The sequence below is a fragment of the Jaculus jaculus genome, chromosome 3 (genome assembly GCF_020740685.1).
Source record: "Jaculus jaculus isolate mJacJac1 chromosome 3, mJacJac1.mat.Y.cur, whole genome shotgun sequence".
NCBI classification, from domain to species: domain Eukaryota; kingdom Metazoa; phylum Chordata; class Mammalia; order Rodentia; family Dipodidae; genus Jaculus; species Jaculus jaculus.
In genome coordinates, this window is record NC_059104.1 from 113,304,282 (window position 1) to 113,330,840 (window position 26,559).

Sequence of the window (26,559 nt, forward strand, 5' to 3'; positions counted from 1 at the left end):
CCCACTTTATATCTTTTGAGTATTTAATTAACCTATATACATTCAAGGTTATTGCAGATGAATATGAAGTTTCTTCCGACGTTTTTAAATTTTGCATTACCCTTGTTTTGTATACTTCTTGTTTTTTTCCATTTTTTAAATTTTCTATTTTACTTCGTGGGGTTTTTCATTTTTTTCTTTTTTTACCTTGTTTTTTTTTTCTTTTTTCTTTTGCCATGATTCAGTCCTTTAATTTGGTAAAGGTGTAGCTGAAGGCCAAGTGCCTCCTATTGAGGTGGGTGGTGGAGACCCCTGCCAACAGTAGCAGCCTTCCATGCCTGTGGTTCTAAGGCTTAGCTACTTCCGACAAAGATACACTTTCAACCTCCAAACATATCCAGATCCTCACGGCCAGCTGCCCATCCTCCTAGAACCCAGGGCGCCCATGGCCCCACGTGGGCTTCTTGGTCCCGGAGGGAGGACGGATGGGAAGGAGGGCAGTGCTTGAGGGTGGAGGTGGTGACGGTGGTGGCAGGAGTGGAGGTAGAGGTGGCTCCATGGGCTCTGCTGGGCCAGGGCTAGGCCGGAACTCCTCAAAGGGGGAGAACTTGAGAGGGCTGATGGGAGTGCCGGGGCTGCTGTTGAGGTGCCAGGAGGAGCACAGTTTAGGCTGGAAGGAGAAGCCCTCCTTAATGCTGTCCAGGACAGAGGGTGCCACATATGTGAAGCCCAAGAAGGCCTGGTTTGCACTCTCACTAAGAGCCGAAAAGGAGATGCCCTCCCTAATGCTGTCCAGGACAGAGGGTGCCACGTGTGTGAAGCCCAGGAAGGCCTGGCTTGCACTCTCACTAAGATCCGTGTCATCTGGACTGTCCACTGGTGTCTGCCGTGTGAAGTGGGTGTCCAGCTGGCTCACATCCTCTTCTGATTGCAGGCTCGATCTGAAGAGAGGGTCCACATGGCGGGCCAGAAGGTCATCCCAGTTGATGTGCTGGAAGAAGGGGTGCCTCTGCACCTCAGCGGCATTCTCTGGGCCACCCCCAATTCGTTGCATGGGATTTCTCTTCAGAAACTTTTTGGCAAGGTCCGGTGCATCTGGCGTGAGGTAGGGGGGTGGCACAAGCTTCCCCTTGACGATCTTATCCATGGTTTTCTTCCGGTTCTCTGCAGGGAAGGGGGGCGATCCAGTGAGCATGTCGTACTTCAGGACCCCAGGCTCCACCAGTCTGCTGCTCGGTTGTGGCCACTGCGCATCAGAATTTCAGGGGCCCTGTACTCAATGGTGCCGCAGAAGGTATGAATAAAAGTGCCCTCATGAATGGACTCTCTACACAGTCCAAAGTCTGTCAGTTTGATGTGGCCCTGATTGTTAAGCATGATGTTCTCAGGCTTGAGGTCCCGGTAGATGATGCCTTGGGAGTGGAGATGACCCAGGGCCAGTGTGATTTCAGCCAGGTAGAAACAAGCGGTGTCTTCCAGGAAGATGCCCTCTCGCTCCAGATGCATGAAGAGCTGACCACCACTGAGGCACTCCAGGATGAGGTAGAGTTTGCCGCCTGTCAGAAAAGCGTAGGCTAGTTCCACAATGAAGGGATGCTTCACAGATTCTAGAATATTCCGCTCAGCCCAAGTGTGTGCTGTGTCCTTGCCATTGCACACGATCTTGACCTTCCTCAGGACTTTCATAGCATTGATTTTGCCCAAGTTGGTGCCTTGCATCTTTCGCACCTGGAACACCTTGCCATAGCCCCCTTTGCACAGCCCACTCAGTAGCTCAAAGCAGTGGGGCCCAATGCGCTCAGGGCCCAGGTTCACGTTGCTCTCCGTCAGCTCCACCTCCTCGTAGCGTCCCACCAGCTCCGGTCCAGCAGCCCTCAACTCGGCAAGGGGGGACAAAACTCCGACTCACCCCCACCCTTCGTTGCCTTCCTCGGTCTCCGAATCTTGATCGAATACGGCTGCTGTGGCCCCACCGGCCCAACGGACCACGTGGCCAGCAGCTGGCCTTGCTCTGACTCGGTTTTTTTTTGTTTTTTTTTTTTTTTGTTTTGTTTTGTTTTCATTATAAAGGTTATTTTTCTTTTTTCTCCTTAATCTGTTATTTCAGTAAGTTTAGCATATTCATGGGTTTTCATAACAATAATTATTCCCTTGTTCCTGGCGTAGGATTTGTTTGCCTATTTCTAGTAGGATGTATCTGATGGTAATGAGTTCCGTCAGTTTCTGCTTATCTTGGAAATATTGCTTGACCTTCATTTATAAAGCATATTTATAGAGCTTCTAGGTTGATAGAGTTTTTTCAGGACTTTGAATAGATAACGATTATTTTTTGGTCCTCAGATAGCTAAAATCCATTCACCTTTGTGTGACTTGATAGTTTTCCCTTGCTAATTTTGTAATTATTTGTTTGACTTTCATTTTTCTTGCCATTTTGACTTTAATATACCACTGTCTAAAGTAATTTGGCCCATACTACTTGGGAATATTTGAGTTTCTCAAATCTCATGTCCAAATCTCTTTGAAGAATTTGGGCAACGTCCAGCTTTAATTTCATGAAAAGGATATCTAATGTTTTTCCCTGTTTCTTCTCCTTCTGCAAATATTTACGCACTGAATATTCTAATATGTTTCATTAAAAAGTTTATTAATTCTCTTTTCTTATTTTCTCTTCCTCCTCCTCCTCCTCTGTCTGCTATGGTCATTTCCGTCCTATCTTTTCTTTTCATTTTTTTGTTGCCTAAGTGTGTTTATTCAAAACACATATTCTCAGGCTGGAGAGGTGGCTTAGCAGTTCAGACACATGCCTGCGAAACCGAAGGACCCGGGTTTGAGTCGCCAGGTCCCACATAAGCCAGATACACATGGTGGTGCATGCATCTGGAGTTCCTTTGCAATAGAGACCCTGGTGTGCCCATTCTCACTGTCTCTCCCTCTCTCTAGTAAGTAAATTAATAAAAATAAAATCTTTCTTTTCAAAAAAACACTTGTTCTCAATCTCAGAAATTACTTTTTTTTTTTTTTACTTATCTTAATCTATCGTGGAAGTTCTTAATTATGTTTTTAATTTCATTGTTTAAAAATTTTACTTCCAAGTTTTTGTTGTTGTTGTTTTACAAGGTAGGTCCTTGCTCTAGCCCAGGCTGACCTGGAATTAGTTTTAGGCTGGCCTCAAGCTCACAGTGAAACTCCTATCTCAGCCTCTAGAGTGCTAGGATTAAAGTGTGCTCCACCATGCATGGCTTAGTTCCAAGATTTTTTTTTCTTTTTGTTTTTTTGAGGTAGGGTCTCACTCTAGCCCAGGCGGACCTGGAATTCACTATGGAGCCTCAGGATGTCCTTGAACTCGCAGTGATCCTCCTACCTCTACCTCCCTGTGCTGGGATTAAAGGTGTGCACCACCACGCCTGGCTAAGAATTTTAATTAGTTATTTTATTGGTAAATTTATTATTACTAATAATTATATACTAATTTTATTTAATTATATACTATTTTAAGTGTATACTAACTTTATTTATTATGGACTATTATAATTATATACTAATTTTATTTAGTTACATACTATTATAAATATCTGTTAATCATATAGTATCTTAAGTACATATTAATTTATTTAATTATATACTATTTTCATATATATAACATATATAATAATTTTACGTGTGCTATTTTGTAGTAATTTTAATTACATACTAATCTGAATTAGTATATAATTTTTAAATTATTTATATTTTTTCTCATATTTTTGTGTTATCATTGCTTGTATTTCCTCGAGTTTCCATAGGATTACTATTTTGAATGTCTTTTTAAGCATGTCAGTTTTGATTCAATGAGGGATCTATTTCTAGATGTCTGGTTTGTTCGGAGGTGTCACATTCCCTATCATATAATTTGTGTCTCTAAACTGACGAGTATATATCTGACACAATAGCCATCCTTGCCAACATTGTGGAATAGCTTTGTAGTAAAATATTATTATATTAAATGGAAGGTAGGTTGCTGTTACACAGACTTTTTTTCTTGGTTACAATTATTGCTGAGTTAAAAGATATAACTGCATAACTGCTTTTTGATTTATTTGGTTTAGTGGGTCTCAATAACATGTAGTGTCAGCACTACACTTCCAAAATTCTGGTAAGGTATCATTCCAACCAATTGAAATATTGTTCTTAAGACTTTATTGATAGCCATTTCCAAATTGTACTAAGAAGGAGACTCTAGAAAGGGTCATTTACAATGGTGTATTTATTCTTTTTTGTTGTTGTGTTTTCCTTTTTTTTTTTAGGTTTTCCAAGTTAGGGTCTTACTCTAGTTCAGGCTGACCTGGAATTAACTCTGTATTCTCAGGGTAGCCTCGAACTCACGGCAATCCTCTTACCTCTGCCTCCCAAGTCCTGGGATTAAAGGTGTGCGCCACCATGCCAGGCAAATGGTGTACTCTTTATGCTTACATATTCCTTCTGATTTTGCCTGACAGCCCATAATATGATTTGACACAACCTGAAAACTTAAGAAATGATGTTATTAAGTAGAAAAACAAAACACAATCCTGGAAACCAAAAGAAAATTCTAGTTTCCGTTATAATAAAGTTTTCATTCTTTCTGTGTATATGGATACATGAAAATCAGTTAGGCTATGACCTTATGTAGTTGTCTTTTTGTTTATGTTACTACAAGGTGTAGGCATAATTCTTTCATAGTCTACAAGAAATGAATTTAATAAAAGCTAGTAATAGTATAGAAAAATACTATCACTTCCTTATCTCTTCTTCCATATATCCTAGTTAGAGAAATGAAATATTTAAAACAGAGTCTGAAGTCTTACTTTGGATCTAGGGATACTAAGAAAGAAAAAAAAAAGCATAAAGAGAGTAAGAATAATTCTGAACTCTTTATTACTACACTTGCCCCAGAATAGGCTGGAAGTGTTACTAAAGATGATAATTTGACTCAAAATGCCTGGGTTCAGACAGGGACTAGAACTAGTCATGGAAGGTGGCTGGAAATACAAGGATTATTATGTTCTTCATCTCGCACATCTGTTCCTTCTTGTCTATGTGCTTCCTATTTCCTTATCTGGTGATTAGCTCACACACAAATAGACTTAACACCTATTCCAGGGTTCTCCAGTAAATTCACCAATATTCCAGATGAATAATCTAGTTGTTCCCTTCTAGTTACTCCTTGGTTACTCTGATGGGCCCAGCTTGCTTAAGTATTTAATCAAGAGCAGCTATGTAGGGATTTGTTTTGTCTACATTACACTGCTTTGATTCTGATTGGGTTCAATAACAGTTTCCAGACACATGAGACAAAATCTTAGCCCTTGGGGTAGAAAGACACCTTAAAAATCATTCCTTATACTAGATAAACACTTGCCAAGAATGTGTATGAGATTCAGCTCAGTAACCTGCCAGGTCTCCTCTAATGTCAACATTCTAAGAACATGACTGACAAGGAAAAATGAGAAGAAAGCAAGAGGAGTGACAGCACTGGGATTTTGGCCACCTTAGTGACATTTTGAAGATTAGTTAAATGTTTCAGTAAGAACTTTGAACATGAAATGGCCCAGGAATAGCATTAAGTCTTTACTACCAAGTCCTAGGAAAGTAGTTTGGCAGATAAATTAGAGTCAGATAAATTACAGTGTCATAATGATATTCACTGAGAAATTGCCTAGATTGTGTTTTACAGGATGTCTTTCACCTCAGGGAAAACTTAAATGGGACTCAACAAACATGGAGTTGTAAAGAAAAAGACAACTTGGATTTGGAGTTTACCATATCCATAAAGTCTATTTGTTATAAGCATTCAACAGAGTCATCATTACAAAAAAGGGAGGTGAGAATGAATAAGCCCAGAGGATTATCATGCCTCCTTTCTCATTTTATAGGTGAGAAACTCAAAGCCTAGACCAGGTACTAGCAAAACTGCTACTGCTATTTCAGAACCCCTGCTTCCTAATTCAGTCACAGAAAGGACAGATTATTTCTCTGCAGGATATTATTCTGGCTCAGGAGATTCTAGGAAGCCATTTCTCAGGGACATCAAACATTCTCTACACCATCCACTTGTTCATGCTAGGAAACACTGATTTTTATTCTGTAAAAAACCTGCTCTGTAGCACTGCTTTTTCTGCTCTTCGTCTTTTGAAATAAATGTATGGTGACAAAAGATGATACAATAATTTATCACTCCAATATTCTGTTTATTGGAATAACAAAAAAAACCCAAACTTGGTAGTTCAATGAATTGACTGAATTTCAGCACTATATTAGTTCTACATTGTTGTACTGGAATATATAAGGTCATTTGCATACTAGTATATAATGCATTTTTTCATATTCCCAGCTAATTACCCTTCCTTTCTTGACCCTCCATCATCCCATTTAGCCCTTTCTTTCACCAGATGTGAAACTTTTTAAAGGTTATTCCAAATAAGAAGTGCTGACTTTATCATCCATAGACTAGGAAATAGCAATAACAATTCAAAAGATTACTAGGAATAGTGTGAAAACCTGGCCTGGCCTTCAAAAAACACAAATTAAATAAGTAAACAGTGGTCACTGAATAAACCATAAATACCACCACCATCATCACCACCATTATCACATCTGTGTGTGCATCAAGGGTTGTTTTACATGGGCATGCGTGTGTGTGTTTCCTATGTAAGTGTGTATACAAAGCCATATATGTATAAGCACACATGTATTTGCAGGTGTATATGGAGAAGAGAGGTTTATGTTGATTATTTTCCTCAATTACTGTCTACTAATTGTGTGTGTGTGTGTGTGTGTACAGTACGTGTGTTGTTATGTGTGTTGTATACAAAAGTGTGCAGATACGTGTACATATGGTAGGAAAAGGAGAACTACAGGTGTCCTTCTCTATCACTCAACCATGTATTTCCTTAAGATAAGTTTCTCCCTCAACCTGGTTCTGCTGTTTTCAGGTAGTAATCTACAGTGATTCTCATGTCCTTTCTTCATGTACCGGTGTTACAAACATGTGTGACAACACCCATCTTGGTCATGTGTTCTTGTATACTATTGTATACAAATTGTATCTGACCCTCCCCAGGCACTTAATGGTAAATGCTCTTAACTGCTGAGCCATATCCTATCCCCCCTCACTTAATTTTTTAAGATAGAGTTTGTCACTGAACCCAGAGTTTAGTCATTCAGCTGGGCTGGCTATCCAGCAAATACCAGGAATCCTCCTGTCTTCATACCCTCAGCACTGATATTATAATATATTATAGGATTATAGGCACATACCTCCATAACCTGTTTTGATTTGAGTGTCGGGGATAGGATATGAAGTCAGGCTCTCATGCTTGCATGGCAAACACTTTACTGTCTGTTCCATCTCCCCAACCCTGTCTATCAGTGTTATTGGAATATTTTCTTCTCAATGGAAGGATGAACCTGAAGTAACAGGTGAAAGAAAGTGCATGCAGAAAAGGAGACTTAGGGAGGGAGGAGATGGCTAGGTGGTTAGAAGCTTAAGCATGAGGGCCTTTCAGGCCAGAGACCACCAAGTTTGACTCTAGAGAACTCATGACTTAAAAAAAAAAAAAAAAAAAAAAAAAAAAGCTGGTGTCTATAACTCCAGTATGTGGAAGTTAAGGGGAGAAAAAGAGAGTGGAGAATCAGTCGGGCTCAATGATGGCAGTTGTGGTTTGAGGGAGAGGGACCCCATCTCATGGAAGTACACAGATGAACAATAAGAGTGACTGGAATGCCTGACCTTCTCTTCTGTCCATCACATACACATGCATGTAGCATACACATCTGCACACACATGTGAATATACCACACATAACACATACACACTACTATATACATGCTCTACACATATATGTAAAGAAAGAAAGAAAGAAAGGGAGACTTGGATTTGGTATCCCAAAAGAAAAATTTTCAGATATTCTAGGTGATAGGCATATGTTAAAATTTTATGGATATCCATAAATTGATATAAACAAGCACAATCTTACTTGCACTAATGACACCTTTAATGCTAGTTTTCTATATCAAAGTTACCACCCATCACATAATTTTAAGAATTTTTTCAAAGGCAAAACCATGCATGAGCTCTAATATTACACTGAATATTGTACTGCCTATACAAATGAAACTGGTCATAAATTATTCCATGCATTTTCTAAGCAGGTTGTGTTTTCAGAGGCTTTTTCTAATAAGAAATACACACAGGAAACATACACATCTTCATCTGCATATCACTAACAAAGTATTTTCACATGATTATCTTATGTTATCCTCTAAGTCAAAGACAGCTAAGTACTATAGGGCAAGCTTGATCTTCATTTTGTAGATTAGAAATCTGTGAGAAAGTTTAAGTGACTTCATCCTACTCACATAGGCAACAAATTCTAAGGTGAAGATTTAAGGTGAGGACTCAGAAAGTTATGCCAACCTCTAGATTTGAATTTTAACCAAGGACCCAAGAATCTCCTGTGCCACCTTGAGACAACCATACCTAACCTCCAGAGCTACAGTTAACTTTTAAAGTCAGCCCACGGTGAGGCCTCAATTTACTGTGCAACATAATTGACCAAATCTGGTACTCCTGAGAATGAGGCAAATATCTTGCATTTGGTGATTCATATATTTGAACACTTGTGAGCCACACAACTAAACATGATTTCAATAAAATGTGCAAAGCACTCAGGACTCTCTGCTGAAGTCTTGGGTGTCTATTCATAAATGCTTCATAGATCAAAAATGTTGCATCTCTCCTTGCTTTATTCTTCTGCTCTAAATCCATTTGCTTCCAGTTTCAGAAGCAACTGCAAATTGGACATTCAAAAGTAAAATGACTTGTTTTATTTCTAGCTATTTGTTGGCCCATAAAGCATAAAAATCTGGTAAGATCAACTCACAAAATGTCTACAGGATTGTTACCCCCACACACTTGCACATAGCTTAGGAATGCATGATTCTAACCAGAGTCTCTCCATCAGACTTCTCTCTCATCTTGAACCTTGACTTTACCATTTTTGAATAACAAAAAGGAAAGATAGAAAGCCAGGCAGCCTTCCTTTCTCTCCTCCTTTCTCGCCTTTCCTCTTCTGTGAGATATAAAAGAAGCTGGCCTCCACACACTTGTCATCCCTTTGTCTGTGTTCTGTCTCATCATTAGTTAGGCTTCCATTTCAGACAGAAGACACCCAGCACACAATTTATCATTTTGGTTAAATGAAAGAAAAAAAAAAAAAAAAACAGATGATAAGGTAAGGTAAGCCACAGACAGGCAAGAAAGCACAGAAGTTAGCTATAAACATTAATTTCTTGCCTTCCATTCTGGACCCACACAGAGGCTTTTTAATGGGCAGGAGAGCTAGAAGATAGGCAGGCCATGCAAAGAAGCCCCTGAGGTTCTTCTGAAAGTTTATATTAGGTGGATGTCTCCTTCAAGAGATCCCATAAGGATAAGAGCACAAACTTACCAATTGGTATAAAGCCTTTGTGAACCTTGCTAAGTAGATGAGAACCTGTTGTGTGTGAGATGGGAAGACATGCAATATCTATGGGAGATGATGTTACATTTAGTAAGGGTCATTTGGGCAAGAGAAATCTACTTTTATAAACTTCATCCACAATCTGTAAGATGTGATTTAACCAATAGAAACCAAAATATGACATGTTCAGTGAAGGAGACCTTTGTATCCATGAAGCCATCAAACTGACTAAAAGTTTATATCAAGAGCACCTGCAATGTCATAGAAAGTATACTGGACTGGGAGGGAAGTCTGAGTCCTCACCTTAAATCTTCACCTTAGCATTTGTTGCCTATGTGACTAGGATGAAGTCACTTAAACTTTTTCACAGATTTCTAATCTGCAAAATGAAGATCAAGCTTGCCCTATAGTACTTAGCTGTCTCTGTCACAGAGGATAACATAAGATAGTCATGTGAAAATACTTTATTAGTGATATGCAGATGAAGATGTGTATGTTTCATGTGTGTGTGTGTGTGTGTGTGTGCACTGATTTCTGTTCTCTTACTCCCAGCTAAATAAAGTAGCCCTTCATTTTCCTGTGCATTTGGTTAACAGCACAGGCTTTCTGGGAGGAAAAACTGATTTCTTCCAGAAATTTCACAAAATATTAAGGAAAAAAATGTTCAGGCAAAGAGTTCTTAGGTCAAGCTTGACTATAAATTCTCATTATTCCACATACTGTGCATATTTCACTCTTTCCTTCCTATTCCTTTTGCATCTCAATCTTCCAGTACAGATTGTTGTACCCACATATTTCAAACTGCCCCCTTCATATTGGTTTTGTATATATGACAAAAATGGGAAGGTAAAATAAGTCTTTGCAATATATCAAACTGGAACCAAGGAGTGGGAGTGTTATATTTTGTGTAGTTGGGCTGAAAGTGGAAGTATTGTGAATGGAATGTTCTTCACCAGATGCAAAGCAGCCATCCTGTGAGAAGAATCAGATGCACAGTGGTTTAAAGAAAAGCCCCTGCTGTGAGACCTGGTGACACTCTTAACTAAGATTCATCTTGCCTCTTTTACAATGCACCCACAAATGTAGGTGCTTTTATTAATGGTCTTATTGGCACTAAGCTTCATCATATTCAAGTAAAACACATCCATCAAAACACACTCTGAGTTCTTACTAAAACTTTTGCTATTAACTATAAACTTTCATGGGACTTTTTGTTTTGTTCTGAGCAAGTTAGACAGGATACTCAAATATTTTGACATCTTACCATTCCTGGTAAAATGTTAGTCTGAATTCAAACATTGTCTCTAAGTGTGGAGGAAGGAAGCTTTGGAGACTCAAGATATCAAGTCTGGGAAAAGGTTGCAAGACACTCTCTAAGGTTATATAAAAACCAACTGCTTGGGAAGTGACTCTCTTGATTGCCAAGCTGCCTGCAATTTGTGCAGTATGCTCCAGATATGCAACTTCCATGAGTCACCCTTCTACTGGAATGAGATTTTCTGTGATATAGCTGCCTTTGAGTCATCCTCAGTCCTATAAGCAACCCCTAACCCTTCTCTGTAAGTAATATCAATGAACTCGTTGGTTCACCAAAACTGGTTTTGGTATAAGCATGCTTTGGTCTGTTGTCTGAGCCCTAGCTAGGATGAACAGTGATGTCTTCATGTCTTCCGAAAGGACAGTTTCACACAGATGTCCATCTCTTCAACCCTTATAGTATGGCAAAAGTGAAGCTAATATGCTTCCAAACTCATCTGAGGAACATGTAATTTTTACCTGGCCCTATGCAACATTCACTCTGGGAGGAACTGGTCATCACATGAGAAGACTATCTATCCCGAGGCCACCATAGGCAATTGTTCTTGCTGAAAATTCCTTGATCACACCCAGTAGGCAACCTGCATCATCTGCTAGTAATGTGAGTGAGCTGTCTAGGAAGTCCAGCCCTATGCATCCCTCAATGGATGGAAAACCTATTGACATTGGCCACTATTAGCAAAAAAGTCTCCAATTAAGAATCATCTAGCCACACTCTTGCCAAATTTCAGACCAAAGTATCTGATGAAGCAGAAAAGGCCATTTGAAATTCTTAGAGAAAATGTCATATGGAATTCTTAAATTTGAGGAAAATTTCTTATACCAAGTAGCAAGGCACTTAACGACTTTTTGAGGCGCCTAAAGATTATCCATAAAACTTAGATACATTATCCCATTATAGAACTGATGTGCAAAGATTGAGGATATAATTCAATGGTAGATCACTTGCCTAACAAGTGTGAGGTCATAGGTTCATTCCTTAATTTCACAGATGAGAAACAAACAAAAAAGTATGATTAAGAAATTAATGAATTATGGCCTCACAATGTGCTTGATACCATCAACTATCAAATACTTTTCACCTTTCTCCCTTATGTGAGATCTAATAAGAAATGTTATAGACTCAAATAAATGCTATTAACATGTATTATATTCTTCTTGGGCACTCTGTCACAAAATATATTCTCAGAATATCTAGCCATTATTATCGGGTACTCTTGACCCCTCTTGCGATGTTGGATTACTTAATCAGAACCTTGATTTTTGTGTCACATTTTAGTGAGTCTCATGTTTTTAACATTTCTGTATTTTCTTTACCTGTTAAGAGGTTACTTAAAGGAAAATATATTTTCTAGGATAACTTTTTAGCTCCCTAAGTAGGTCAATAAGTTAGAAATTATTCTTGAAGTTCAATCCCAGATCTTGAATTTTTAATGGTGAGATATAACCATGTACTTCACTAGAACCAAGAACATAGCTGTTTTGTTCCTTCTGCTACATGTATTCTTTTTCTAATTAATGGCAGCTGTTTGGCTGGGTTTTATCTGAAGTGTTAAGAAAAGCTATAACAATATAACTTGGCCATTAAGTTAAAATGACATACATTAAAAGCTTTTGAAGAGAAAAACATATCAGCCAGAGAAACTGACAATAATAAGAACAACTTCTGTTTCAAATCAAAACTCCCAGATACAAAAGGAAATGAGGAAAGAAGTATGCATAAATAGTCTACAGCGGTGATAACACTGCTCAGGCTCTTGAACACATCAAGAAATTAGAGATATTTTGTAATAAGCAAGGGAATTAAGATTCTATTGCTAAATTCATGTCTCACAGTTCAGTGAGGAAAACAGCAATGAATGCAACAAATAGATTTCAAGTTGGTTAAGCATTTTGGCTTTAGACCCTTAATCTCCTGAGCAGAGAGCTTTGTGCATGATTGGGAAGGTTCAGTGCAATAATGACAAGAAAGCAAAACATCCAAGGTGCAAGCAATCCACGTCCTCACATCACCAAATGGGACTCCGTGGGTGGAGGCAGAGGAGAGGAGCAGAAGTCATTTTATTGTTATCCTATTACAACCCTTTCTTCTTTCTGTTGTTCTTGCCAGAAGCAATGCTGGCAGCACACAGGCTCCAGTGTTTATATTAACTGGACTTAGTCAGTCACAGATCCTGATGTGACCGTATTCTTTCTCATAGCCGCAGCTCAGTGTTGTGGATCCTGTGGTAAGCACTGATTTACATAGGCAGGTTACCTCCCTAGGCACAGAATCCCAGGGCAGGGAAGGATGAATTCAGCACTTCTCACCCTCTTGGCTTCAGTTACCACTGAAGCATCACAAGTAAAGGGAATTCATCCTAGTTGAGACAAATGGCCAACAGAGAGACCAGATAACTCCCTGACAATTTTAGTTTTAACTATTTTGTTTTAACACCTGGCTTCATCCTCCCTTACAGTTAGTCCTATAACTATCTTTTCTGATTTAAATGTTTTCTCAATTTTCTGCCAAACAAAATGATACTACATATATGATTGCTGGGTCACCATAAAGTCTCCATTCATGTCTCTTCCTGCTACTGACTCCTAATCCTCCTACCTTTCCCAGGTGTCCAGACTGCACAAGAGCCTGTTAAGTACATGGTTGATATCTATAGAAAGCTACACCATATTACTTGAAATTCCTTTTGTCTAGAAGTACTACACCAGGAGATCTACTTTATGCTCCATTTCCAACAAAAACAGAAATCATTTCACTGAAACTGCTGCAGGCATAATCTAAGATGGCTGCTGAGATTCCTGCCACAGTATACTTCCGCTGGGATCTCCCTCGCCTGCCAGTGGAGGCAGGCCTGTGAAGAAGATGCTATGCCAGTTCAGTGGTAAGTTTCTAGGCAGTTGACTTTGTACCTGGGAGACTCTGGAAGGCTTGGCCAAGTCAGGTGTTCCTTTTCTCATGTCACAAAAATGAAACTGAAAAGGATATTACATGAGAGGACTTCATGCTTGGTTTTGAACATAAAAGGAACCAAATTAAGGACTTGAAGAGTGGCCTCTAGTTGCTGAGAGATGAATTTGCCATCTTTAATAGTCTCATCTCTACAGGAGAATTTAGTTAGATGACACCTTGTCTTCAACTTTAAAAGGCCCTGAGCAGAAAGAGAGAAATCAGCCACTTGGTATCTCAGCAAAAGTGTAAGATAACAAATACCTGATTTTTAAAAACCTATAGATTTATTAATTAGAAACTGTTGTTTGGACAAATTATGAGTCCTCTTTGCCGCCATCCCACTAAGGGCCCTCTTCAGTGGGGTTACTAGCATTCACTTTGGGTTAAGCCTTTCCATAAAGTTTCCAATCACATTTCTCATTGTCAGAAGAGAAACCACATGTTTGACTCAGTGATTTGAACCAAAGCAGCAAGAACATAGTCCTTAATCTCAAGGAAAACATCAAATGCAGATTTTAGCATTACAATTATTCAACTTAAATTGTTTCACAAATTGGAAGAAAAAGCAAATGCAGATTTGAGCATCACAATTATTCTACTTAAGTTCTTTCACAGATCAAAGTGGAATAAATTAGCTGTCCCCTTCCTATTTAAAAGTATAGGCTCAGTGTTCGCAGACTGTATGAGCTAGCACAACATTGGTTATACTGCAGAACCCACTCTTGGGGATACTTAACACCACATCCTGGCTGAGCGCCTACTTCCTAGACTGAGAAACTGCAAGACTTCTAGGTTGGAGTTCCTAGTGAAAGACATCCTTGTGGCTAAATTCACTCAGATTCAGTGCCCTTAACCAGGTGAGTTTTTGTTTCCTTTGTGACTACATCACTGCCGTAAGCCAAAGCGCCTATAGGATCCCTTTCAACCCTGTTGTGCATTCTTTCAGGGAATTACTCTAGTTTTAATATTGCCAGAAACCCAATTTTCCAATATCAAGACACAGGATTTACAGTACATATAAATAAATATGCCCTTACTCCCACAAGAGAAAGCAAAGAAGAAATTATGAATAGCTGTAAAAAGAATTAAAGACAGAGATTAGAGGGTAGGGTACCAAACATGGGAGCAGGGATTAGATTATGAACAAGAAGGAAAAATAGAAAATCATATTAAACTGAAATGAAGATAAAAAACTACAAGAGATAATGGAAAAAGAAAACAATGTTCTCCAAAGAAAGGATAAGGGAAGATGAATTCAGAGGAAACTGAAATGCTCAAGAAATAGCAGCAAGGACCAGGAAAATTCTATGGTATTGGAATTCCTGAGTTCTGTTTCTTTGAGCTGGAGTCTTAAGAATGTCACATAGGAATAAAAGAAAAAGTAGTATCCTTTCTGATATTATCATCAGTTCAGAAGCAAATCAGATGCTCTGGAAAAGACCACATGAGAATAATAAAAAATGGTTGTGATATAATAACAATTCAACACTGTAATTGGTATTCTATTTAGAATGGTATACTATTCTTCCAATATTCTAAATTTTAATCCTCACATAATTCAGTAAAGGTGTTACTATCATTTTGCCCACCATATGAGTAAACTGAGGAAGTTAATTAATCCTAAAGCAATAAAGAGGCAGAGAATAGTAAAGGGGCCAGCATGGTGACAGAAATATAAGAAATAAGTGGAAGATGATGGAAAATGAATATGGAGAAATAATACAGGTACGGTCTAGAAGCTGGCTGAGCCCATTGTAAGAGACTTGGTTGTTATACTGTGAGGGCAAACCACTGGCAGGTTTTTGAGCAAAAGAGTGATTTATATTTAAAAGTAACTTTTTTGGCTTTTAAGTTGAGAAATACATAAGATGCAATGAGGACTGGGAGCATGTGGATAGAGTAGAGACAAATGAATCAGGGAGGAGGGAATGGCATAATACAAGCAACAGAAGGGGAGGCGTGGTCACCATACTAATGCCATGTACGGATGGACAGGACTTGATTGGGCCCATCTGTATATGAACATAGGTAGCGAGGGATGGAACATATAGCCTTATATACTTAATGCAAAATAATGCATTCCTTAAGTTCAATTTACTACCTATGGTGATGTCTAGATGAGTGTTCTGCGTACACCTTGGTAAATTCATGGCCAACTCATTTAATGAAGGTGGTCTTGCATGTTTTATAAAGCAATTTCCTGTGGGCTGGGGAGGTGGAAGCAGTTAAATGTGTTTGCTTATAAAGCCTACTGGCATGGCTTTTACTCCTTGGTATACATGCGGTGCATGCATTTGGAGTTTGTTTGTAGTGTCAAGAGGCCCTGGCTTACCAATATTCTCTCTAAGAAAAATAAATAAATAAATAAATAAGTAAATAAATAAATAAATATATAAACTTCCTGTGCATCAGTTTGGAAAATGACTACAGTAAGTTTTATGTGGCAGATCACTCTTGTGCCAGTTAATGTAAGAGAAAGCTGGCATTCTGAAATTAATGATGAACCTGTCGAGGGTCACATGAGCTATGTGTCAAAAGTCTGTTTTCCCCTCGAAATCTGGCTTCCTAACTAAGCTTGTGCCAAGAGATCTCAGGATGAAAGTGAAAGACAAAGGAGACTGCAGCTTCTAGAACAAACTCATTGTTTGAAAGTTCAGCAGAAAACCATCCACAGCTTGGCATTTGAGAGAAGGCCTTTCACTTTTAACTACCGTATTTGGTTCTCAACAGTTATAACATATGCAAAAAATGTTCAACTTTGGTAAGGTTTAAATTGCCATACAGAATAACTCTGAGGGTTCTAATAACCCATGAATTTCCTTTTCAAAGATGATCTAGATAAAAACACTGATGAGCCCTGACATAGCAGCCCAAACATATTTTCTTTGTTCATTGCAGCTGTAAGCCCCAGCACAAACATCTGCATTCTGTTAGCTTTCATTTCCAATTCATGAAAAAATGACAGTTCTCATTTTTACTCTTTTGTCACAATATGTAGTGACATTAACTCAGCTTTTTCTTTATAAGTTTTCTTCTTAAATAAAAAAAAAACACAATGTTTTATTTATTTATTTGAGAGAGGGAAAGAGAAAATGGGCATGTCAGGGTTTCTAGCCACTAAAACAAACTCCAAATGCTTGTGCCACCTTGTGCATCTGGCTTATGGGTACTGGAAAATTGAACCTGGCTCCTTTGGCTTTGCAGGGAAGTGTCTTAACCAATAAACCATCTCTCCAACCTAAGTGTACTTTTTTTCTGAGCTACTACATAATCTGTCTCCACTCTAATGAGATGAATGAAACTATGATGAAACTTTTACTTGAACACAAAATTTATGCAGGCATTTAAGAAAACCTCAGTGGTTAAGATAAGTATTTTACTGTGATTACTAAAAATTAAAATTAATATCAAGGAAATTATTTGTGAACAAAATATGCCATTTTAAATAAAGATGAGATCAGAATGACTGATTTTTGCTTCAGGTTCCAATATGACTTAACACATCACTGGAAAATTGGTATTGCCTTCTGACATTTTATGTCTCAATATTCTTTCTGCATATAGTATTCAGTACAATTTGGAAGTTGGAGGGTTTTCTTTGGTGAGGCTGGGAGATAGGAAGAATAACAATAGAGGCAGAATATATTGAATATGCCATGATTTTCCTTGATTTGTTACAATTCTCCAAAGCCTGACAAAATGTAACCCCTATCATACAGTGGTGTGGATTAGTATGGCACCCAGCTTCCTGGCACTGGACTGATGCTACAGTGTGGCTCATGAGGCAGAATTGTCTGCCCTATGACCCACGTGTACTCTGAGTACTGCCTCTCCTCAGAAGCCAAGGCTGATCATGTGGAGATGACAAGTACATGACTTTTGAATAAGCAAAGCACATGCAGCAATCAGTTAACACACAGATAAGATAGTCAGACCATTGTTATACACAGCACCATCACTCAAACCATTAATTAGAGGATAACATTTTCTCTAGAGATAATGCTGATTAAAATGTATAAACACTCTCCTGCAAGATAACATTAGGATTGATGATAAAACAGCAGAGAAAGTTCACATAAATATCTGTGGAAGAAAGGACATTTTTTTGTACAGAGAAGAATGAATGCTTGTCGGCCCACCCTGCTGAGAACAGAACATCCCAGAGCCATTTTGTGGTTAGCAGGGCAAGTATTTCAGAAAAATTAAAAAAATAAAAAGACAAGGAAAGAAGAAATGAGTCAGCTAAATTCTAAGTAGCTAAGAAACACATTTTCCTTTGGAGTTCACATTCTTCTCAATCTTTTGTAATCACAGATATATAATTCAATAATATGTTATGCTTTCAGAAAATAATGCAGGTCATTTTTTTGGTAAGCAGGTATAACAGCAGGCCTCACCCATTAACAAAGTTCTTGTAGTCTCTGGATTAACTGAACCAGTGTATATCTAGAAATCCTGCACTGTGAGCCAGCTGAGCCTTTTGGTCTTTAAACATAACAGTAGATTTGACTCTCAAGGGACCAAATGAAGGAGAGGTGATGAGGTGCTCACTGATGACACAAAATGAAACAAGTATGAGCAGTTTGTGTGTCTGATACTTCGCTAGCCCTGCCTTCTAATAGTTTCAGGTTCTATCAAAGTGCTGTCTAAGAACCAGCAGTATCAGTGTGTTACCAGTTTTCAGGATGGAGTTCTTTGTCTCTGCTTTGACAAATAAAGAGAGAATGAGGACAGTTGGAGGGCAAGTAAAGTTTCATTGACAGTGAAAGGAAAGGAAAGCTCTCCATAATGGAGAGGGATCCTGGAAAATTGAGTGGCTACCAAGCTCTCTGTATTGGGATGTTTATGTACTGAAGGCAAGCCTGTCTTGGCATCAAGTTTGGATGAGAGTTGTTGGTTAAGCTTAGATGTGCGTAGGGGACTTTGATTGGTTGGTTGGTTCAGAGAGAAGAACCTGCTGGTAGGAGAAAGGGCCACCAAAATTTCCCTAGAAGAAGGAAAAACCAGGCAGTAAAGAGAAGAGGTCTGCCTCTGTCGGACTGCTGCATGAGTCAGGTTTCAGTTGCCTTCTGTCTAGCCAGGGCAGGCTAATGTTGATGTTCTTTGGGGCCTATGTCCCTAACTAACTACCTACAAAGACAGTCCCCTTGGTTTTGATCTCTTATCTGCATTACCTGAGAACATGTTAGAAATGTACTCTCTCAAGTCTCTGCCTAGACCTGCTGTGTTGTCATCTGCATTTCACTCAGATCCACAGAATTCTGTGTCTGACGTGTATATGTGTGTTCATGTATACATGTGTGCATATGTATGTAGAGGTCAAAGGTCAATAGCACGTGTCTTCCTCAGTTGCCCCCCACCTTATTGAGGCAGGGTCTCTCACCAAACCCAGAGCTCATGCATTAGTCTTGAAAAGTTAGGAATCAAGCCTTAGAGGTCCCCTGACTCTGCCCGTCCAGCTCTGGGATTATAGGTGCGTATAACTATACATGGGTGCTACAGATCCAAATTCAAGTCCTCGTGTTTACATGGAAAGCACTTTACTCACTGAGCCATCTTCCCAGCCTCTGGTTTCTAATAATCTGTATACACATTGAAGTTTGGGAAGCAATGGCCTAAGGACATTTTGCCCACAAACCTGGGCTATGGAAACCATCCTTGTAAGTGGGAAGATGTGGCACAGAGACCTAAAACTGGAATCACAGCAGGTTTTAAAAGTGAGTCACCCCTCTGCTCAACAGGAAGGATTTTAGAAGCACTCTTGTAGTTGATGGGTAGGTATCATTAAGGAATTTGTTGTGGATAAAACCACTGCTAAGCTTGTGAAAATTTTAAGAAAGAATGTATACTCTACTAAGATTTTACTGGATGCTTTTTGAGAAATGAACTAGAAGAATGGAGAAAATATTTTAGTTTATTTGTGGCTGCAGAATGGACCATGGAAGGCTATAAATTAGCCCTGATTGTGGATTTTATACTTAACCTGTTGCCCTAAACTGTGTTATTTATCTTATGTCATTTGATTATACTGCTCCACATTCTCATTGCTGTTCCTTTAGCAATATAAGCCAGTGCTCTTCCTTTGCTCTATAATTGACCTGAGCTCACATTTGTCACCTATTTTCCGACTTCAACCAATGCCTGGCCAAATCTTCCCTCCACCACTGCTGGTAGTCATTGTTTCTCCCAAAACTCTTTTCTCCTCCACTCTGCAGAGGCTGATAACACCTCTCTCCACATGTTTCATGAATTGCTATAATTGTCTTGACATCAGATCCCACTTGCTAAGAAGAGCTGTAATGTCATGATGCCAATTAATGAAAACTGCTTTGATTTCTTTCATGACCGCTAAAAATACCCCCTCCCATCTCTCCTCCTAATTACTCATCAGTTAGTGTGCACAGTATTTTGGAAGTGAAATCATTCCTGATCATATTAAAGAACTGTTTGAGAGCAGCTAGTCCATCCCTAATAACACCAGCCCTCTTGAGCACCCTGGCCTGGCCTTTTAACATTCCAATGCACATTCATCCATGGGAGGATGGATAGTTGAAAACAATCTCAAACATTTTCTATCAGACCAGAGAAGTTCTTAAAGGGATATTTTTTCTGACTTAAAATTAAGCTTTTAAAGTACAAGCTTACCTGAAAGCATTGTCACAATATTAGAAAACAGAACAAAGAAAAATAACCCAAGAATCTTCTCCAGTTCCCAAGATTTTGGAACAGTTTCATTGTTCTTTTTTTTTTCTTCTTCTTCAACTCCTGTTACCCTGGGGGTCCTTCTCAGTGAAACTATGGTATCACTGAAGAGTCATGTAGACCTCAGTCAGTCCCTCTGGCATAGCCAAGAGCCATGCCTCAAGGTATTCCTATCCAATCTGTGGCTCTTACAATCTTTCATCTCCCTGTTCTGCAAAGCTCCCTGAGCCATGGAAGTCTTATTGGCAACATGATTTAGAGTGGAGTTCTTTATAGCCTCTGGATTTCTGATTCAAAGGTTTTGATTATTCTTAGTGTCTGTCAATCACCCTGGGCCTGGATGTCAGGGTAGCAGTAAGAGGCAAATTCATGACAATTCTGCAAATTCTTCTGGGCTGTGGTAGATGTGGGAGAGGTGGAAAGACTTATGGTGGGCAGTTGGCTATCTTCATGTCTTATAGATGGATCTAGTGTCTCCTCTGTTTTCTCTACCATCCGTAGAATAAAACAGATTCTCCAACCAAGCAAAAGAGCAATTTGGGTTAAAAGGGATATGCAAAGTTGTTTAGATTTTTTTTTAATTTTTATTAACATTTTTCATGATTATAAAATATATCCCATGGTAATTCCCTCCCTCCCCACCCCACACTTTCCCGTTTGAAATTCCATTCTCCATCATATTACCTCCCCATTACAATCATTGTAATTACATATATACAATATCAACCTATTAAGTATCCTCCTCCCTTCCTTTCTCCACCCTTTATGTCTCCTTTTCAACTTACTGGCCTCTGCTACTAAGTATTTTCATTCTCACTCAGAAGCCCAGTCATCTGTAGCTAGGACCCACATATGAGAGAGAACATGTGGCGCATGGCTTTCTGGGCCTGGGTTACCTGACTTAGTATAATACTTTCCAGGTCCATCCATTTTTCTGCAAATTTCATAACTTCATTTTTCTTTACCGCTGAGTAGAACTCCATTGTATAAATGTACCACATCTTCATTATCCACTCATCTGTTGAGGGACATCTAGGCTGGTTCCATTTCCCAGCTATTATAAATTGAGCAGCAATAAACATGGTTGAGCATGTACTTCTAAGGAAATGAGATGAGTCCTTTGGATATATGCCTAGGAGTGCTATAGCTGGGTCATATGTTAGATCAATCTTTAGGTGTTTTAGGAACCTCCACACTGTTTTCCACAATGGCTGGACCAGATTGCATTCCCACCAGCAGTGTAGAAGGGTTCCTCTTTTTCCACATCCCCGCCAACATTTATGATCATTTGTTTTCATGATGGTGGCCAATCTGACAGGAGTGAGATGGAATCTCAATGTAGTTTTAATCTGCATTTCCCTGATGACTAGTGACGTAGAACATTTTTTTAGATGCTTATATGCCATTCGTATTTCTTCCTTTGAGAACTCTCTATTTAGCTCCATAGCCCATTTTTTGATTGGCTTGTTTGATTCCTTATTATTTAACTTTTTGAGTTCTTTGTAGATCCTAGATATTAATCCTCTATCAGATATATAGCTGGCGAAGATTTTTTCCCATTCTGTAGGTTGCCTCTTTGCTTTTTTCACTGTGTCCTTTGCGGTGCAAAATCTTTGTAATTTCATTAGGTCCCAGTGGTTAATCTGTGGTTTTATTGCCTGAGCAATTGGGGTTGTATTCAGAAAGTCTTTGCCAAGACCAATATGTTGAAGGGTTTCCCCTACTTTTTCCTCTAGCAGTTTCAAAGTTTCCGGTCTGATGTTAAGGTCTTTAATCCATTTGGACTTAATTCTTGTGCATGGCGAGAGAGAAGAATCTATTTTCATCCTTCTGCAGATATATATCCAGTTTTCCCAACACCATTTGCTGAAGAGGCTGTCTCTTCTCCAATGAGTATTTTTGGCATTTTTATCGAATATCAGGTGGCTATTGCTACTTGGGCTTACATCTGGGTCCTCTATTCTGTTCCACTGATCTACATGTCTGTTTTTGTGCCAGTACCATGCTGTTTTTGTTACTATGGCTCTGTAGTATAGGTTAAAATCAGGTATGGTGATACCACCAGCCTCTTTTTTGTTGCTCAGTATTATTTTAGATATTCGAGGTTTTTTGTGATTCCAAATGAATTTTTGGATTGTTTTTTCTATTTCCATGAAGAAAGCCTTTGGAATTTTGATAGGGATTGCATTAAATGTGTAGATTGCTTTAGGTAAGATTGCCATTTTCACAATATTGATTCTTCCAATCCAGGAACAAGGGATGTTTCTCCACTTTCTAGTGTCTTCTGCAATTTCTCGCTTGAGTGTTTTAAAGTTCTCATTGTATAGATTCTTTACTTCCTTGGTTAGGTTTATTCCAAGGTATTTTATTTTTTTTTTGATGCAATTTTGAATGGGAGTGATTCTCTGATTTCATCCTCTGTGTGTTTGTTGTTAGCATATATGAAGGCTACTGATTTCTGTGTATTTATTTTGTATCCTGCTACATTGCTGTAGGTTTTGATCAGCTCTAACAGCTTGCTAGTAGAGTCTCTAGGGTCCTTTATGTATAGAATCATGTCATCTGCAAATAATGATAACTTGATTTCTTCCTTTCCAATTTGTATCCCTTTTATGTGTGTCTCTTGCCTTATTGCTATGGCTAAGACTTCCAAAACTATATTAAATAAAAGTGGGAACAGTGGACACCCTTGTCTTGTTCCTGATTTTAGTGGAAAAGCTTCCAGTTTTTCCCCATTTAGTAATATGTTGGCTGTAGGCTTGTCATAAATAGCCTTTATTATATTGAGATATGTTCCTTCTATTCCCAGTCTCTGTAGGACTTTTATCATGAAGGGATGTTGGATTTTGTCAAATGCTTTCTCTGCATCTAATGAGATGATCATGTGATTTTTGTCCTTCAACCCATTTATGTAATGTATTACATTTATAGATTTGCGTATGTTGAACCATCCCTGCATCTCTGGGATAAAGCCTACTTGGTCAGGGTGAATGATCTTTTTGATATACTCTTGTATTCTGTTTGCCAATATTTTGTTGAGAATTTTTGCATCTATGTTCATGAGGGAGATTGGTCTGTAATTTTCTTTTTTTGTTCTATCTTTGCCTGGTTTTGGTATCAGGGTGATGCTGGCCTCATAGAAGGAGTTTGGTAGAATTCCTTCTTTTTCTATTTCCTGGAAAAGCTTAAGAAGCAATGGTGTTAGGTCTTCCTTAAAAGTCTGGTAAAATTCAGCAGTGAATCCATCTGGGCCTGGGCTTTTTTTAGTTGGGAGATTATTGATAACTGTTCGGATCTCCATGTTTGTTATAGGTCCATTTAAGTGATTAATCTCATTTTGATTTAATTTAGGTAGGTCATGTAGATCAAGGAAATCATCCATTTCTTTCAGATTTTCATACTTTGTGGAGTATATGCTTTTGTAGTATGTCCCTATGATTTTTTGAATTTCTCTGGAATCTGTTGTGATGTTGCCTTGTTCATCTCTGATTTTATTAATTTGTGTCTCTTCTCTCTTTCTTTTGGTCAGATTTGCTAAGGGTTTATCAATCTTGTTTATCCTTTCAAAGAACCAACTCTTTGTTTCATTAATTCTTTGGATTGTTCTTTTTGTTTCTATTTCATTAATTTCTGCCCTAATCTTTATTATTTCTTCCCGTCTACTAATTTTTGGTTTGCCTTGTTCTTCTTTTTCCAAGGCTTTAAGGCGAAGCATTAGGTCGTTTACTTGCGACCTTTCTAATTTCTTAATATAGGCACTTAAGGCTATAAATTTACCTCTTAGAACTGCCTTCATTGTGTCCCAGAGATTTTGGTATGTTGTGTTCTCATTATCATTTGACTCTATAAATTTTTTGATTTCCTTTTTGATTTCTTCATTGACCCACTCATCATTTAGTAGTGTATTGTTTAGTTTCCATGATTTTGTGTATGCTCTATAGCCTTTCTTGCTACTGATTTGTAGTTTAATTCCATTGTGGTCAGATAGAATGCAAGGAATTATTTCAATTTTCCTGAATTTGTTAAGATTTGCTTTATGTCCTAATATATGGTCTATTTTAGAGAATGTTCCATGTGCTGCTGAAAAGAATGTATATTCTGCAGCCTTTGGATGAAATGTCCTGTATATATCTGTTAAGTCCATTCCTTCTATGACCTCATTTAGTCCAGATGCCTCTCTGTTTATTCTTTCCCTGGATGACCTGTCAATTGATGAGAGTGGGGTGTTAAAGTCACCCACCACCACTGTGTTTGGTGTTATCTGTGACCTTAGTTCTAATAGTGTTTGTTTGACAAATTTGGTAGCCCCCATGTTAGGTGCATATATGTTTAGGATTGTAATGTCCTCCTGTTGGAGTGTGCCCTTAATCAATATAAAGTGACCTTCCTTATCTTTCTTGACTAACGTCGGACTAAAGTCTACCCTGTCTGATATTAGGAAAGCAACCCCTGCTTGTTTTCTAGGCCCATTTGCTTGAAACACCATCTTCCAACCTTTCACCCTAAGATAGTGTCTATCCTTTGTAGAAAGGTGAGTTTCTTGGAGACAACAAATTGTAGGATCCTGCTTTTTAACCCAGTCTGCAAATCTATGTCTTTTCGTTGGGGCATTGAGACCATTGATATTAAGAGATATTATTGAAAGGTGTGTATTTATGTTTGCCATTTTTGTGTGTGTGTGTGTGTGTTACTGGTTCTACCTGTGCTCTCTTCTGTTAACTGGTATTTGAGTATAGCTTGTTTTTTCTAGGTTCCTTATATGTGTGCTTTTCCTTTTGTTCAGCATGGAGGATTCTATCAAGTATTTTCTGTAGAGCTGGTTTTGTCTTCAAATACTCCTTTAACCTGCTTTTGTCATGGAATGTCTTTATTTCTCCATCTATTTGAATGGATAACTTTGCAGGATAAAGTAACCTTGGTTGACAGTTGTTATCTTTCAGACTTGGAATATATCACTCCAAGCCCTTCTGGCTTTAAAAGTTTGTGTTGAATAATCTGCTGTAATCCTGATGGGCTTGCTTTTGTAGGTAACTTGATTTTTCTCTCTAACTCCTTTCAGTAATTTTTCTTTGGTTTGTGTGTTTGGAAGTTTGATTATAATATGGCGAGGGGAGGTTCTTTCTGGGTTTTGTCTGGCTGGGGTTCTAAAGGCTTCCTGTATCTGTATTGGCACCTCTTTCCCAATTTGGGGGAAATTTTCCTCTATGATTTTGTTGAAGATGCCTACTATGCCTCTGGAGTGGAGTTCTTCTCCTTCTACTATGCCCTGAATTCTTATATTGGATCTTTTCATAGTGTCCCGAATATCTTGAAATTCCCACTCATACTTTTCTATAAGTTTGTCTTTCTCTTTGTTGGACTGCATTAGGTCTGCCACCTGGTCTTCTAGCTTAGATATTCTGTCCTCTCCCTCATCCATCCTACTGGTGAGATTTTCTACAGAGTTTTTTATTTCATTAACTGTGTTCTTCATTGCTAGTAATTCTGACTGGTTTTTCTTTATTATTTCTATTTCCCTATTTATGTCTTGTATTGCCTTCTTTATTTCATTAAATTGGTGTCCTGCCTCTTCTTTGATTCCTTTGATTTCCTCTTTGATTTCCTCTTTGATTTCTTCCTTGATTGTTTTCATGTGTTCTTTGACCTCTTTGAACATGTTTATAATTATTCTTTTGAACTCTTTCTCAGGCATTTCCTCTAACTCTTTCTCTCTGGAGGACATTTCTGATGCATTAATACTTTTAGGTGGATTTATATCATCTTGCTTTTTAGTGTTTCTTGTGTTATAATGTATATATTTTTGCATCTTAGATTAAGTTTATGCTTGAATTTTCTAGCTAGCTGTGTATTCTTAGCTGTATCAATTGATTTGATGTAATATATTTTCAGGGTAGGACCTTAAGGTATTAGGTGTGGCTCTTAAGACTCTCAGAGTATCTACAAAGATGTTCTTAGGGGTTGAGATTCCCTGCTATAGGAGTATTCAAGCAGGCTGAGTGGAATAAAATACAGGTAGATTCTAAAATTTAACTAAACTCTGTACACATTCAATCAAAAACAGCCCCGAGTATGTATGCAAGAGTAGTTATTATAATGACCAGATCTTCTATCAACAAAGAGGTTTAGATTTAT

At 38.4% G+C, this 26,559-nt stretch overlaps 1 protein-coding gene across 1 annotated transcript; it reads right to left on the reverse strand.

Annotated features, from left to right (window-relative positions):
- Window positions 1-406: 406 nt before the first annotated feature.
- Window positions 407-20,922, reverse strand: LOC101606687 (ribosomal protein S6 kinase beta-2-like). Its single transcript, XM_012949521.2, is given in 5 exon segments — window positions 407-718; window positions 812-1,188; window positions 1,191-1,990; window positions 4,803-4,818; window positions 20,757-20,922. Coding segments are annotated over 5 exon segments (1,671 nt in total).
- Between the last annotated feature and the right edge of the window lie 5,637 nt (window positions 20,923-26,559).